Source organism: Alligator sinensis, unplaced genomic scaffold, assembly GCF_000455745.1.
Source record: "Alligator sinensis unplaced genomic scaffold, ASM45574v1 scaffold746_1, whole genome shotgun sequence".
In the NCBI taxonomy this organism is placed as follows: Eukaryota; Metazoa; Chordata; order Crocodylia; family Alligatoridae; genus Alligator; species Alligator sinensis.
In genome coordinates, this window is record NW_005841959.1 from 1778859 (window position 1) to 1796294 (window position 17436).

General features: G+C 38.5%; 1 protein-coding gene across 7 annotated transcripts in view; it reads right to left on the reverse strand.

Moving 5' to 3' along the window:
• DMD (dystrophin) overlaps positions 1–17436 on the reverse strand; it is a 1961037-nt gene that overhangs the window by 433791 nt on the left and 1509810 nt on the right. For all 7 annotated transcript variants that reach the window (XM_025200207.1, XM_014518487.2, XM_025200208.1 and 4 more), the window contains one exon: positions 10344–10498. In XM_025200207.1, coding sequence (XP_025055992.1) covers positions 10344–10498 — 155 coding nt within the window. The remainder of the gene's footprint in view (positions 1–10343; positions 10499–17436) is intronic.

Consider the following 17436-nt stretch of genomic DNA (forward strand, 5'->3'; position numbering starts at 1 on the left):
GTCCCCTCCCCTCTGGTGTCCTGGGCCCCCCCATCCTCCCCTGCCATGACTTTGGCATTATTATTACAGTGTGGGAGGTGGCCTTCAGGGAACCAGAGTGTGGTCCTGGGTGCTCTGTTATGCCCAGTTTCTCAGGGCCTTTGACCCTGTGCATTGACTCTCTAGGCTCTGCCAGCCCGTGTGGTCTCTGCTTTCTGGGCCTCTGTCAGCCACCACTGAAGTAATAGCCTAGGCCCCTTTATAGGGCATCTTCAGGGGCCTCCTTTCCTCCCCTTCAACCACTCCCATGCCTTGTAGCTTCAACAGTAATACAAAGCCAAACACAAATGTGAAGGGGGCCTTTCTCCTGGATCCCTTCCCCCCGCCCCCCATCACCAGGTCTGCTGGCTGCTCCCAGCTTGGGCCCCTTGGCCCTGCTCACAGCTCCTTCCAGTCTCTGGAACTGCTTTCCAGTTTCATGTACATAGAGCTCCTCCATGACTGCAGGCAGTCCAACTCCCTCACAGGGCTTTATAGAGCTCCCAGCAGTGAGCTCCTTCCTCCAGCCCTGCCCAGAGGTCACACTACCCCAGCCTCTCTCAGTATCTAATCCCCAGCCTCCCTCTTCCAGCCTCCCAGAAGAATCCCTTGAAATCACAGTCCCCAATTCCTTGTTTTCTCAGTAATCAGTAACAGGAAAGGGTGACCTGTTGCCATATTGTCATTTTGTGACAGGTCATAGACATTTTCTCATTTTTCCTACATTTTTAGACCATTTTAGAGCTTGGGGGATTAGTACTATGAGATGGAACTTCTGTCCTTATCTTTTTCTGTCCCAGTATTAGAAAATTCAGTGTCATCTTACTACTTGTAGTTAACCACATAAGTAAGTTTTGATCCAAATTCAGTTTCTAGTTGAGAGAGATCCACATAAAGAGAGATTCCCCTCAAACTATATGGGAATTTTGGTTTGCCTCCATAGCCACTGAAGTGAAGAATAAAATTCCAGTTATAAGCACTTTTGAAAATATCACCCTAGAAATAAACATAAAAACTGAGTATAATTTTGGAAGGGTTGAAAAAATATTCTTTTTTACTTCTCATTTTGAAGCCTTTCCTTTATTCCTATCCCACATTTGTAGGCCAAACACTGAGATTTTAAAAACACAGCATTGCTCTAAAAATAGTTTGTTAAAAGGGTGATTGTTATGTTTTAGGAGGCTAGTGTATGAAACTCTGCTTCTTAAACAGTTCTATTCATCTAATGACTGTGATGTTCCATTGAAGCAGCTCAGATGCCTGTAATGTGTTATGTCATGAATATACCTACAATGGATTACATTGGACATCAGGCAGTCACTCTATGTTATTAAACAGGAAAGCCATTAACAATTGTTTAGCATACAATAAATAAGGGCAACATTGCATAATTTTCTTTCACTGAAGTACAAAGTTAAAAAACTGAGAAAAATTAAAAAAATCAAATACAAACTGTAATAGCAGAAAAGAAAATAATTTAATGGGAAATTTGATTTTTCTCTCTTTGTATAATAACTTCTGTACTCTGTATTGGAAGTCAAAGGAATGATTACAAAATATCAGTTCTGTCCTCCATGTTTTAAAAGCTTTAGAAACATTCTAAAACTATCACTCCTTTCAACAAAATGGTGAATCATTCCAATTTCTGACCATTCTGGGCACATAACCTTTTTAGACATTGCCATCCACATAATAGGAAGCACTGTTAATCTATGATCAACTTGACATGAAAGATATTGGCTTTTCATGCTGGATCCCTCTTTCAACATTTATGTTGGGAGAAGAATTTAATCTTGCTTGAATTTAGCTCTCACATGGAAACTAACATTTTTTAGTATATCTACATGTTTCCATATCCTACTGAAACAAAGTGAAAATAATACTAGAAAGAGAACCAATATAAATACTGAACAGTTTAGGATTATTACACTCAACTTGTAAAGAATGGTAGTATTCCACTGAATTCAGTTCAGGTCCTCTTTTATAGGAGAGACCAGTTTACCATTGAGTATCAACATAAACTGAACAGGAAAGAAAAGACTTTACATTGTGGCTTTTTTCATTCATCTCAAAATGCATCTCTAGGAAGCTGTAAATATACCTATGCTCGAAACACAAGGCCTTACGGCAATTGTAATTGTAATTACATTTCCATGTTGGATCATTCCAGATAATGTTAACTTGGCAAGATATACTTGTTGAACAAGGCAGCTTACACTATCTACCAATTTAACTGAACTTGGCAAATCTGTCATGAAAAATGTATTACTTCCCTAATATGAAGGTGGTGATTAAAACAATGCTGTGCTTACTCTAAAACGATACAGTATTCACAAAGAGTAAAAAGAACTGTGCATATCTAACTTCATTTTCAAAGATTCTTTACTAGTGCTAGCACTGATACAACTCTACACCATGGTAGCAACAGTGAGTTCGCTCTCATGGCCATCACTATTTTTAATTTTGTTGTCTAACTCTACTTATATAAGGACAAGACATGCTGGTACATGGAAAGCTAGCAGCTATGGGGGAGAGCCATCTAGGCTAGAACTCCTGTAGCTTCTGAACTATACCACTCACTGAACTATATCAGTTTTAGTTGTGAGGATATATGTTTTCCATGCCAAAGGCAAAAAAGAAAATAAGGGTCTGGGCTTACTTGGAAAAACTAAGGGAGATGCCAAAGGTAGCTTTTCTTTTTACGAACAAGGAGTTCAATGACATTTTAATATTTATACAAATGTCTTCTATAGACAAGAAAGGAAAAAATATTCTAAGATGATTTTAGAAGCTTTATGGACTGAAGTAGTGCTTGTTTTTGTTGAAAAAATGACAAGCACAGAAAAGCTTGTTGAAAAGATCTTGGTGGCCTCCATCCAATTTCCAATGAATAGCTACACACAGCAAACCTTTTCCTTCTCTTTGAGGTTGACAATGGATGATCAATTTTTACCACATTAAATAGCCAACCCGTTATCTTTTCCAATTTCCCTTAGGTCAGTTTTTATGCACATTGGCTGGACAATATGAGGAAGATGGAACAACTTCAGCCTACACTATTTTGTTCTTTGGCTAAATTAGTATTTTTGTGACCCTAATAATCAATGACTGTTTTTCATGAACACCATATGTATAGTGAAAGATGAAAGACAAAAAACTTTACTGAATGTTTACAGTATAGATAGATCAGCTACTGCTTACTGTGTTGGGATATTTCTCATGTATTATAAGGGCAAATAGGTCCTGATCTAAAAGCAAAACAACCTGTTGAGCATCTTCAGATCACCTCAAAGACCAATGTTCCTCAGGAAGATGAGATTCACAAACATCTTCTTCAGGAAGAAGCAATACACAGACCAACATATGCCACATATAGTTCTTGAGAGCAGAGGCTGTCAAACTGATTTTTGGGGGAGAATTAAATTTCATGGTTTTAATTATAGTTCATCAGCCACGTTTACAAAACTATGGCCACATGTATTCTTGACAGAAAGCAAGCCACCCACTGATAAAAATGACAGATTTCAGACAGATCAAAGGTAGAGCAAAGTTTAATATAACTAAGTTTACCTTCATCTTCAGCATCTCTGGGTAGAAAAAAAAAACAACTGTAGGTTTTTTCTCATATGGCCATGTACAGACATACAGTTTCTCCTGGGAAAGTTGCTGTTCTCCCAGGAGAAACCACAAGTGTATGGACATTCAGGATTTTTTGTCCCAAAGCAAAAATGACTGTACCAGGAAAAAAATAACAAGGAATAACCAGGGTTAAATGGCTCCTGGGAGAGTTTCTCCTGGAAGAGCAAACTTCTGTATACATACCTTCAGAAAGAAACAGCAGCCCAGTTCTCCAGCATCCCAGGATGCTTTGCTTCCATTCTTCCCCCGTCTCCTCAACAGGTCCAGGGAGACTATGTCAATTGGGTTGGACTCTACTGCTTCAGCCAAGCAGGGAACTCCTTCACAACCCCTTCATTGTGCTGCAGGGCAACAGCCTGTGGCCTCAGGGTCAGCCAATCAGAGCTGACCCAAAATCAGGGTCAGCCAATCAGAGCTGCCCTGTGCAATGCTGTTATGTCCCCAGGTAGGAAGCCTGCAGACTAGGCTTAGACATGTGCACGTGGCTGTACAGCAGCTTGGCATTCAAACATCTGCTCAGGGGTCTCCAGGTAAGTTTTCCTACCAGGAAAACAAACCTAGGATAATTCATACAGATCATTTGAACGTGTGTCTGAAACCTATGTTCTCCACTTTGAATACTTGGCTATTTGGCCCATAATTATCTGGTTTACACATGCAAACAAATCTGTTGCACACTGGTGCACTTCAGTTATTTGAAAGCCTAACACTTAAAACATCACAATTAAAAAATAAATACCCACAAAACATGAACAGTAATCTACTGTTCCAGATGTCCTCAAAAACTGTAGACTCAAAAAGCCAAAGCTCTGAATTGGTTTCTAATCAGTTACTGGATAAGAGCTGGAAAGTTACTTTTTTATTTTTTAAATTCTACAGATTCAGAGTATGTCACTAGGCTAGAAAAACATTTAGAGTCAGCCCTACTTCACTATTGCTTTCATGGAATATAGATGTGTGAGATTCTGGGAGGTATATGATGACATTTAGTTGAAGTGAACCCTAATTGAACAGGACCATCGTGTTTCTATTGTATTGTTTGTATTAATGCCAGGATTGAGAACATGTTGCTGTTCGAGTCATCAGCTTAACTTTCGATTAAAGTTAACAGGATTTAAAGTTAAGCAAACATTTGAATGGATTATTGGAAATGAAATATGCTTAGAATGAAATATTCACTTAAGTTTTATTTGAAGAATTAGTAGGGTCTATCTACAACAAGAGATGTAGTAGTGGCGAAAAAAATAATTTAATTTCTTTGTGGGGTTGACAGAAAAGAAAACAATGCAGAAATACCTCCATATAATAATATGCCTTTTTACATCCAAAATAGATTTGATGGTTATTTCCTTCATTCCACCTTTCTCTCTAGAGCACATTTTAGTTTGGTTGCTTAATTTGTTTTTGCTAATTCAGGCAACACAGACCACTTTCTCCTTAATTGCCTCTGCTTAGCAAATAATACACTTATTTCTGGAATAGTTAATGCTTCTGAAAATAAGAGGACACATGTTTACAAGTGAACCTGGTGCTTGCCCAGGTAATCAGCACATGTGCCTCTAGTGTGCCTTTCCAGCTACAACTACCAAAAAAGAATGAGGAGGCAAGAGGGATGCACCCATCACACACTAACGAACTTGGCTATAACAGTAGCTAGAGTGTCATTTTCGTTATAGTTCAATGTTATAAAACAAAATGCTAAGGCAAAGGGTAAACACACAGCAATCAGTTGCAAATCCAGCTAAGCAAAACAACACAAGCTGGCAGATGTTGCCTTAATGACTGAAATACTTCCTTTGGCTCAACTATCACCAGCAGATAAAGAACAATTTTACTGGTACTTCCCTGTTTCTTGTAATATTAGTCTATGTTACATGGACAAAATGGCTCTCATGATTTATACTGACATGCAATTTTAGCATTAACGTTAATTTTACAGAAAAGATCTTAAGGCAATTAAATCATGTCTTTCTTCTCCCTGTGAAAATTCCTTTTTGGGGTCAATAACCCCTAAAGTAATAACCCCTAAAATAAAGGTGTCAAACTCATCTGGCCCCAAGGGCTGGATGAGTGTCCCTGAGCTGGTCTGTGGGCTAGACTAGGACCTACTTCCTGAGGAGTGGCTGTGGTGCCAGGTCCAGCCTGTGCACCACAAGCAGCAAGCACTAGCCCCCAGCACTGGCACAGGGCACATGCTACCCATGACATGTAGTCTGGGCCCAGTGCTGCAGGCAATACAAGGGAATCTGGGGTGCTGCATACAGCCTGCGCTGTGTGCAGAGCTGTGGCTGACCCCTAGGCCATGGGCAGCATGCACTAACCCTGGGGCTCATTGTGCACATAACACAGGGAGGCTTGATGCAGGCTTCACGTGGCAACCCTGGACCAACCCCTTGTGCTGCCTGCAGCACAGGTCCAGACCAGAAAGGGCTGGGGCTTGCTCATTGAGTCATTCCAGAAACCCATGCTCTGGATCTGGTCTCAGGGCTGTATGTTCAACACCCTTGCCCTAAAATGAAGATGCAAAAGAGAACAAAAAAAAAATTGTAGTGGGTACAGTTTCTGTTAGAGTTTAATTCAGCAGTTTTAAGCTACTTTCAATATATAACGGTTGACTTGGGTATCTTTAAAGTACAATCCGACAAATCAAGGCTCATATTTCTTAGCCAGTACTCCCTCATTAAGTCATTTGAACAGTACTTAGGCATAAAAGAGTTTCCCCAAAACTGTTTTGATCTTTTGAACATGTGCAGTTCTCTCAAAAATCACATGTATTTGGGTAGAGATTTGGCTTATCAAGGCGCCAGTTATGGAGAGAAAATATATAATTCACCTGTCTCCCAAAAGTAAATGATGGCCTACACTTAAAGAAAGATGCACTTATTTTGCTCTTACAAGAAGCACTGGGGGGGGGGGTGTCTCAGGCAGTATGACATCCCTGGTGACCTGCTTTGACCTGCTGGATTCTCTAACACCTGACACCTTCCCCCTTCTCACATGTCATGCCTTAATGTTCACAAAGATACATTTGGGAGACTGTCCTTAGATAGCCAGGTGGCTGCTTTGGAACCCTTTCTCCGTCATGGAGGTGTTTGTTCCTCTATCACTGGGCTCTCGGGCCCTCCTCATAGTTCCTAGGTCTGGCAGGAACCTGCACAGGATTCACCCACAGCACCTTCACCAAGTGTCCTCAAGGGCCTCCTCCTGCCCCTTAGCCACTCCCAAGCTTTGTGGCTCAGTTACAGGCAAACATGAAAACATAGCAACTTCTTTCCACCTGACACTCACTCTACTCCTGAGCTTGTTCTGCAATCACAGCCTGGGCCAGACTCCCTCTCTAGCCAGGAAACTGGGATGACGTTCCCCCTGACTGCTCCCCCTTCCAATCACCTAACCCCCAACCCCTTATAACAGGGCCCAGGCACCACTAACCCCTGTCCCCAGGTTTACTGCCCTTCAGCCCATGCTTGATCCCTCAAGCCTAGACTCACTCCCAGACTCACCACCCTGCTGTACTGTCTCTTAGAACAAGCTGCAAGGGGGTCCCTAGGATCCCATATGCTGGTCTGCCCAACAGACCATACTCTGCACTTGCCTGCAGCCATTACTTAATTAGCTATTTTGACCCCTGTTATGCTCTGTACAATTGGAAATCTGAGTTGTAAAGTCTGACTTGTATAAACAGGAACTAGAATGAAAACTCTAATGAAAACTCTAATGAAAATTTACTATTTTTTTTTTTACTCCAGCAAGCTGGCATTTGAATAATGCAGAGCCTTAATTCATTACGAGGGAGGTAAAGGAAAGAAATCTCTATGAGGTTCTTCTCAGCGGCATTTCTTATCAACTGCTTTTTTAGGTATGGTAGGGTTTGCTACCACATGGAATGAGTTCATGAATTCATACTTTAAACTCTGTGCATACACATGAGGAATCAGCAGATATATAAAAGCCATCTTAGAGCCGGACTCCTACTTGTACACTGGTTTTCGCCTCTTGCTGACAGAGATTTCACCTCCCTTAGCTAGTCTTCCTTGCCACCAAAAGAAGACATGCCACAGCAGCACTGTGGAGAGACCCCAGGGCCAGAGTATTCTCCATGCTTCTTTTGCCCTGTTTTCAAGGGATAGTTGAGGATGAATAAGGACCAAATAATTAATTAAGTTCTTCCATGTTTAGTCTGGAAGCCCAAGCAGTCTTGGGATCTGTAGACAATATGTGCAGATCCTCTGCACAGATACCATAATCTTATCATAGACAGAGCAAAAGCCACCCTTATTTTTAGGTCACCTAAGGTTCTATCAACATTAAAAAATTACACTGATTCAATTAAACTAGATTCTACATTTATTTAGACTGATGAAACAAACATCAGTTAGAGCACGCACAAACTAATGTAACAGTAGATACAGTCCATACTGCTTTGTCAGTAACCCTAATTCTAGAGCAGGGGTCAGCAACCTATGGTCCACGGGCCATATCCAGCTCACGGAGCTATTTGATCTGGCCTGAAGACTGTAGGTTTCCCTGTGCTGCTGTGGGTCTTGGTATTTCGCTGCTCGTTCTGACCCAAGCTGAGTCATTCTGGCCCACAGACTAAAAATACTACCCTTTTTTGAGTCTGTAGACTCCAGCAGACTACTGAAAGAGAGAGAAAGATAGCCAGCCAGGCAGCCGCACAGACGGATGCTTACATATTAGTTCAAATGAAAGGGAGCTATGCCTGACAAACTAACCAGCTGGAACCACAGGAACCTAACCAGCAGCACAGCCCACAAGAGTACATTTTGAGCATATGCCCAAACTGATTCTGGTATCTTGAAGCTTAATATACCATTACAATAGCACTGCAGTTGTACAAACAATAATTTGTCTTTTCTTTTTTTTAAGGCAACAGGAAATTTCATACAAGATATCAACTTAAATGGAAGGTATTTAGCTTGCAAAGTCAATCACTCACAAACTAGGAAATATGAGATTTAAAGTTGCCTTAGTTCTATCCTCTGACACTTTAGCAGGTGTCAGCTATGTAACTTAAGGACTTTTCTCTTAACAAAGGAGGATGTTTTAATGTAAGAACTTACCTAGAGTCTGAGCTTTAAGCTGCACATAGCTGTACAGGAACTTACACATGTTGGTCTCTATTTTGAAGAGCTTATGATGTGAAACTTCTTAGTATTCTGCTGACCTCCACATTGTGGAGCAATGACAATTCTACCACTGTCCCCACACTTGTGAATTTTTATGGATATACACTGATACACACACACACACACACACACACAAAGAGTAACATATACATACAAATTTGCTATATATATATATATAGAGAGAGAGAGAGAGAGAGAGAGAGAGAGAGAGAGAGAGAGAGAGAGAGAGAGAGAGAGGGAGAGAGTGTGTGTGTAGTGATAGCATATACAAATTCACAAGCGTGAATAGATAGATAGTTTTCTAATAACATGCTTCTCTGAGTTAACCTTGGGTATCCTATATTGGGAAAGTAGAAGTCTCAAATATAAAGTTATTTAGGATGTTATAAGCTAAAAGCAACACTTGGAAATAATTCAGAAATCATCAACCAGTCCATGCAGTGCTCAGACCACCAGGATTAATGTACTCCTAACACAAAACTCTGTTTGATAATAATAAGCATCATTCTGTACTACCTGTTGCTTTACATCACCATAGTCTATGCTCAAGCACAAGGCATGTCCGTATTTACAGGTTGTTTTGTAACTTTCACTATGCAAACACATTTCCTGAATTTGTTGCATATTTAACTAAGTTGCCTTTTCTGACCTTGTTCATAAACTTTAATTAAAAACATTTTAAAAAACTCATTCAGTTCTGGGTTTGATTGTGAGCTATAAAACTTAATTCAAGCTACCAAAGAGATTAAAGTAACTTCAACTTAATTTTTTATGTATCTCATTTAATGTACAACAATATAAAGCTATTTTATTGCTTTAAGTCAAGTCATTTTTACTCTACAAATTCTTCTGTACAGATTTTACATGGGATGATTCACAGTTTGCTGACAGACTATAAAAATAGCTTTGGGTAATGAATTGCTATCTAAACCAAGCACTGAACTACAAAATTTAATCGAGAATGCTTTCATCAAGAATCTAATCTGAAAAGTCCCTGGCTATGTAGATTTTTCTCATAGATATAGTATAATGTTTCCACTGTGAACAATGTATCTGTAGGATGAGTCTGTAATTTTCATGTTCAATTTATGGCACTGATGACAATAGTATGGAAATTAAGATACAGAGATAATACTTAGAAACTAAACTGCTTAAGTACCTCTCAAAGTTTCTGGGACACACAATAAGTTAAATTAGTAGCATGAATAGGAGTGTACAAAAACAACAGCTGCTACTATTGCCATCCCTACCAACACAGCAACTGTCACCAAGCTGGACACTGCCATTGCCTCTGCTACCTGATTATTAAAATTCTGGTATTAATTAACATTGTTTAGCAATGTGGTTAATGAGTAATAGCAGGTTAAAACTGGCAAGAGATAACACTTCATTTCAAATAGGGATTCCCCATATCGCAGTATTGTAGAGAGAAGCATCAGTTTCACCACCTATATCTTAACATAAATATAAGCCAAGTCCAACAAGGCAGTTCAGTAAAGAATAATAAAAGTTATAGCACTAGAAATGTTATCATACCTTTTATTAATGGTATCCCAAGTGGTATTAATGTTATCTGTTACCAGTTGTACTTTTCTGGTGTCATCTGTTGAATAATCACGGAGCAACTTAAGTGCCATGTCATTTGCTACATCCACATTTATTTGCCACTGCCGCAACTCTTTAGAAAATTGCTGAAAAACAAAGAAAACAAACAAATAAATCACAGGTTACTTTAAAAAATGAATATACAATAACGTTTAGAAAAAGTAGTTAAAACCTTTAAAATCTTCTCGATAAAAGAGGATCTTCTGACTCCTAGCAATAACTGAAATAGTTTTTTTCCCCTCAGATCTGCTGACTGCTAGGGTTAGAATGTATTTTTAGTTATGGGATATAAGACTGCAATACTACTGAAAAGTGTCTGACGGAGCTAACTACCAAAACCTTCAGTTCCAGATAAAATGTGGCAGCTGAAATTGTTAAACCAGTGATCAGAATATTGATTATTCTCTTTTTCAGAGTTAAATAGGTATATACATTACTGTGCCTTTTGACTATTTTTGTCCTTGTGATGGTGAATTATGCTGGGAAATAGGAAAAAATATAGTAAAATAATGTTCTGTCATGTCTAATTTGTTACAATGTGACATACACCAAAGCTTGGACAAACAGTACATTTGTTCACTTTTTTTTTCATTTTATTAACTTAGTGAATTGTTTATGTAATTAGTGCCATCTACTGGAACAGAACTAAACATGCATATAGGAAAAAAACGTACTGGGTAAATTTAACAGTGCATTATTATAATGTTGATTAATTACCTTTCCCTGCTTTTTCTGGAAATAGTTATAAAAAGCATTAAAAAAATTAATATTGCTCCGTGGTTTTTTAACTTTTAATATAGATGTAGATTGGGGTGTGCCAGAGTGTGGCATGCAAAGTCATTTTGCTTGGCATGCACACCTTGGTGTGGACGGCAGGAAAGGGGCCAGGGCTACACTGCCACAACAAGAATCAGGTCCCTTGTGGCTCCCCTACCATCTGCCCCTGGCATGCCAACATCTTACAAGCAGAGTTTGGGGGTGTTTTTGGCACTCTGTCCAAAAACGCCACCAACCCCTAAAAAAGGGGAATCTAATATTTGTTACAAAGATAAAACAAATTCTATACATCTTCCCTGTTTGTCTAACTAAGGAAACTCCTGTGAAAACCCCTGCCTCCATCTTGTGTAATAAGTAAAACAAAAAAATAAAACAATTTAAAAAAAAAATCAAAGAGCAGTTACTATCCAGGAAATCAGCTCTTAGTTTTTGACAGATCCACAAGTTGTCAAAATACAAGTGAAAAGGCTTGCTACAGTTTTCCAGAAAAATTCACAAAGAAATGATTACCAGAAACAGTGGCTGGCTACACAATTTAGAAAGTTCCCACCCACAGAAAATAAAGAGTGAGGTATGACTTTCTATCATAAAGTTTTGTGCTTTAATAGGAAAAAAATCTCTATAAATATCAATATTTCTTTCCCCCTCTCCCACAAAGTGATGTTCATGCTGAAGGCTGGTTTTGATTCAGCTAATGAAGTCTTCACATAAAACTAATCACAAGTAAGAAATGAAGTCAAGATTTATCCCTCATGGCAAAGACTGAATGTCAAGTACAACAGACAACTTAAGCATTGAGTGCAATAACATGCTCACCTCATAAAGTTTGCAGATTAAGGATAAAGTTATAATGGTTTTGAAATTCTAATCAAGCTTCAAAAGAAGCCCCTACCTGGGCGAAGGAGTATTGTAGAAATGTAGTAAAAATGTTTTGATACAGATCCAGCCATAGCAGCTTTAACCTTATTCTGGATTTATGCTGAAAGCTGCCCCTAGTTGACCCAGTGGTAAATGCGTACCTAATCAATCAGGCTGCAGAAGTCAAAGGTAGCCAGACATGAGCCACATCATGCCTTGCTGCTTGCTATGGAAACTGGTGTGCCTTAACAAGGCTAGCCCACTGAGCTGCTATTAAGATGATCTTTCACATATTAACCTCATGGAGCTGGTTTCTTTCACCTCCATAAAGAGCTCTAGATTCTCCTGCCTGCTTTAATACTGCTAGAGCACCTAACGGTCCCTCTGATTGGAAAGAAGGAATTGCAAGGTAGGACCTTCCTAAGAATCTTCTAAAATTTAAGGTTCAGAAGGTACTACAGGATTTTAAAATCCATGGAAATAAGAGATGCATATTCTTTTTTTCCATTTGTAGGAGCCCTAAATTTCAGAGCAGTGAGTAGTTGAGAAACCAATTTGGCCCTGTAAAAGTTTATTGCACCTACTATAGATGCATCTTTAAAGATCAGAAAGGTAGCAATCTGACTACATTCCTTAAACAAACTGTTGTGGCTGGTATGTGAAGGATTGATTATTATCATTACTATTCTGGAGCCTTTATTTCATGAGCTCAAGTTCAGGCTAATTAATACTATTTGCAACAACTCCCCATATAAAGTGTGGCCTGGCCTTACTTTAGCTTTTCCCTGTCTATATATCGCATAACATCCTTATTCTCTCTTTCTTTCTCTCCCCCATTGTCATACTATGTTCTGTTGGAATTATTTTTTAATGTTATCTACATAGTTGTAATATTGCAACCACAAAAGTATTGTAGGTGAATAATTTACAGTGCTTTAGAAATACAAAAGTATTAAAAAAGCTCTGTCCACGCTGTAGACTAGTGGCCTGTAAATCTGTACCTTTTTTCCAGTCCCATGTGAATTTAAATTAACCAATAAACACCTCATAAATCGGTTTTATAATGAAAATACTGACAGACCCATTACCCCAAGCGCTGACTTTCATCATTAGCTCTGAGTCTAATCAATTAAATCCCCAACATTACTAAGCAACAATAACATTCAGAAAAAAAGTGAAAAATATAGGGAGCCCTATCTGAGGAAACAATTTGCATATTTCAGTGTCCTGGAAATGGTCATTTACTCTTTCCAGGAACTCTGAAGCATACAGGTTATCTCACTCCTTCTGCTCAGTCCTTTTCACATAGTGTAAAGTGTTGTGTTGAAGGTTTTATCTTCCAAGCCTATTAGAATACCCTTATTTTGTATCCTAACTGACTTGGTGTAACTTTTTTTTAATAATTAAATGAATGGTGTACACTTTCTTTCTTAACGTCTTCCATGTCCCCTTTTTCATTCAGCTACTTTGGAATACGTTAAAAAAGGGGACTCAAAGTACTTCCATTACCTTAAATTTCATTATGATATTTTATAAGGAGTTCTCTTTGTTCTATCTGTATCATCTCTGGAATTTGCTGACTTTATTAAAAAGGCTTAAAGAATTAGAGATGTGCATTCATCATGCTGCTTATGTATATTTTAAATTTTCTTTAATTAGAAGATACTAGTTGCTATGTTATTACTTGGAAAGTCTGGGTAATTAAGGATCCTTAATTAAAAATAAGAAAGGAAATGAGATGGGTTTTCATTCTATCCATGCATCACCCAAAGGAATAAGATTACTATACATAACAACTCAACTATAGCAATACATACATACAGCACCATTCAATTTGGGCCATGCAAATTCCTATAGCAAATGTTTATATAATCTAAGTCTTCATAAATTACCGTCTTCTTATCCTTTCTTTGGACTATTTTCATCATATATTTGGTTCTTAAAGAGGTTTAACTTTTCCTAATACAGTATTTTTTCCACTTTATATAGTGCTGTAGATACCTTTTTAAAAATATCCCACTGTCCTACCAGAATTAGCATGGAGCATTATGCACATAGTCCTAATGTAGTTCTCTGTATGTACACTGTTATACACATGGTATTTGCAGTGGCAGGGAAGCACCCCTGGCTTAGCACCAGACCCCCAGCTGGGGTCTGTCTGGCATGTGTGGGGGGGGCAGGGGCTTCTCACCCCACCACAGCTGGACTAAGATCACCCCAGACCCACCCCTTCCTCAGCTGTCTGGCTGAGGAAGGGGTCGGAACTGCATTTGGGTATCTTTGGCAATGGCCAGCAGGCTGGGAGGTGTGCTTTATTTTCCCCCAGCTCCTGATATGGGCCACACTAGGGGTCTGGCTGTCTTACTGGTTTAAAAAATGGACATTAGTTCACTTGCTTATTGGTTTAATCTATGCAGTTTAGAGAATGGTATAGAATGGATTAATAGACTCTGAACAGAATGCAAAGTTCGAATGGATTCAGCCTGGGGCTTTTCGACTGTCTGTACTTAGCCCAACTGATCCAGGACGGTAGAAGATTATGTTCTACTGAACCAAACAGGGATCCAGGGAGAAAGTTGTAGCTCAGATACATTTTTTTCTTTAACTTTAAAAAATCTCAGAACCATAGAAACAGTTGTGGTTTATATATGATTCTATCTATATGGCACTGTATATGCATGTGCTTTAATTCCCTGTTTTTATAAAAAAAGAAGAAGAAAGTAAATGGGCTATTGGTTCTTTTTCATTATTAATTTTAAAATATAGCACAGAATGTAGAGACAGATATCATTCTTACCAAATAACAGATTAATAGATTATAGGGCCCGCTGGAAGGGACCACTAATCATCTAGAGCATTCTGAACTGACCTCCTCTTAACACAGATCATAAGATTTCTCTGCATTAATTCTTGCCTGAACTAGACAATGTCTTTATTAAACACCCACATTTCATTAAATAATTTCCACTAGTGGAGAATCCACCAGAACTCTTGGAAGGCTAATTATATTTGGTGTTAACAATTTATGACTGATTTCTAATCTGAATCTGTCTAGCTTCTGTGGTCATTGGAATTTGTAACACCTTGTCTGCTATTATTAATTTATTCTCTAAGGACCTATGTTCAAGTTATACTGTAAGCTGCTCAAGCTCATCAGGTTGAATTCATGGAGTCTTCCATGACCCCCATGTTTTCCAGTTTTTTAATGATTCTCATGGCCCTATTCAGGAATTTTTTTATCCAATTTATTCATGTTTGCTGTGAACTGGATATGCCTCACTGGAGCATTGATCAATATATGTTGCTTACACAAAGGCTTTGCTAAAACATTGGCCAGAGTAGGCCTCACCAGCAAACCTGACTGATACACGAAGTCCTCACATAAACAAAACTTGGCAGGCTGACATGCCAAGAAATGGGAGGGAGAGGATGATGGTACAAGATAGGATAAATCCAGTACCAGGATGATAAGGTTGGAACAGGAACACCCAGGTCAGAAGGTACAACAAGCCCACAGTACAGGATGGTTTGTAATGTTCAATATATAGATGAAATGCAATACATAACTTGTTTGGATCATTGTATAAAAGGAGAATTGGCAAGCAGAGAAACTTTGTAGCAGCCTTGGGGAGCCTGTGTAATGTTGTGCTGACTGCCCTGTCACAGGTACAAAATGCCTTAGCATGGTCTGATGTGCTTATTGGGCCAAATTGTGTTAGGGCTGTGCTCATAGACAATAAATCCGGTTGAATCTTTGCCACTGAACTGAGTCTGTGGTCATTTATTCAGACATTTTTTGTCCTTTATAAGTAATTTCTTAACTTAGTCTGCTACACTAATAGTTTGTAGTCATCATAGAAAAAAAATAGAGAACAGGATTATTACTGTAAATTATAGTGGAAAAGCAGACTCTCAGTGGGATTATGGCATTTCTGGCCCCTCCATGCTTTTACTTGGCTCCCAGGATATTTTTTGCAGAGGAGTTTTTAAATTAAAATTACATTAATTTTAAGTAAATGAGTCCAGGACTACATTTAACTCTTAAGTAAAAGAAATCAGAAAGTCTTAAGTCATCAAAATCTTTAGGACCAGTTACAGATTTCTGTTTTACATTGGCTTGGCAAAGGTGGTGGTGTTACTAAGGACTTGCTGATTATTTTTGGCCTTCACAGGAATAATTTGTACCAACCTACTGGCAATACAGGCAATCTCAATTGACTTCAGCATGCTTTGGATAAAACACACGACAACTAGGTTAGTGAATTCTTGCTGCCTAAATGCCTGTATTCCTTAACACTACATCTCTTCATAGAACAGAGTAGATGCGTGCAGTATGTATGTCTGCAGGGTTTTGGCTGTCCCCCAAGTTTGGCTGTATCTTTCCTCATATATAAATGAACAGAAGAGGCTGTTTGAATTTTGCTCAACACAAGTAATATCAAACCAACTGAAACTTAAAACACAAAAGAGGAACCATACATATTCAGAATATTTAGGGACAGGACATCAAAACACCCATGTATGCCAGGGCACGGATAACTTCATGTATTTTGTAGGGCCTATTTATTTCTAGATCTTTCAATTCAGATACTATTGTATAAAAGAAACCTAAATCAACTAAGCTCAAACAAGATTTCAGTTTTCTTTTGAATTCATGTACGTTTATCTCAGCCAAGCACAAAACAGCTAATGCAGTCACATCTGAGGAGCTTTTATGCAGGATTTGACACAATAGGAATCACAAGGCAGACAAAGAGATTTCTCATCAGAAGCCTGGGGAAAAAAAAAATTAAAAAGAGACTCTCTTTCAGCCAGAGGTGAATTCTTTTTGGCTTGTGCAAAGAGGAAGGGCTATCAAAACTAAACAAATGAAAGTAACTTACAGTGATTGGGTCCCTGAAGCTGTAGGACAATAGACAATCTATCACCACGTGGACCAAACAAAGCAAGGGTCTGGCTGTGTTTGATAATATGACTGTTTTCCATAAAAATATTATAATATGTCATTATGTCAGTAACTTTTGGGCTCAAGGTGCAAAGTTGTTTATTATTTTATCTGTCTGTGTATTAACCCATACAGTCTCATTTACATTTTTTCAATCATTTTTTTCCTTTTTTTAACAAACATCATTTAATCAAACACTTTTTCATGAAAATATATAGGTTTTTACTCAGCTTTTACTGGGACAGTTTTTGAGGCCCAGAATATAATTTTGCATCCTCTTAAGAAATGAAAATCTGGCACATTCATTTATGCAACATCTGTTTCAGCACCAGTCTTAGTTGCTAATGTACTTTGCATTTGAAATGCAAAATATTTTTAAGAAGTATTGACTTGAGAATCTGTTCCTACTTGATTCATGAATTCCTTGTTTTAAAGAACTTGAAC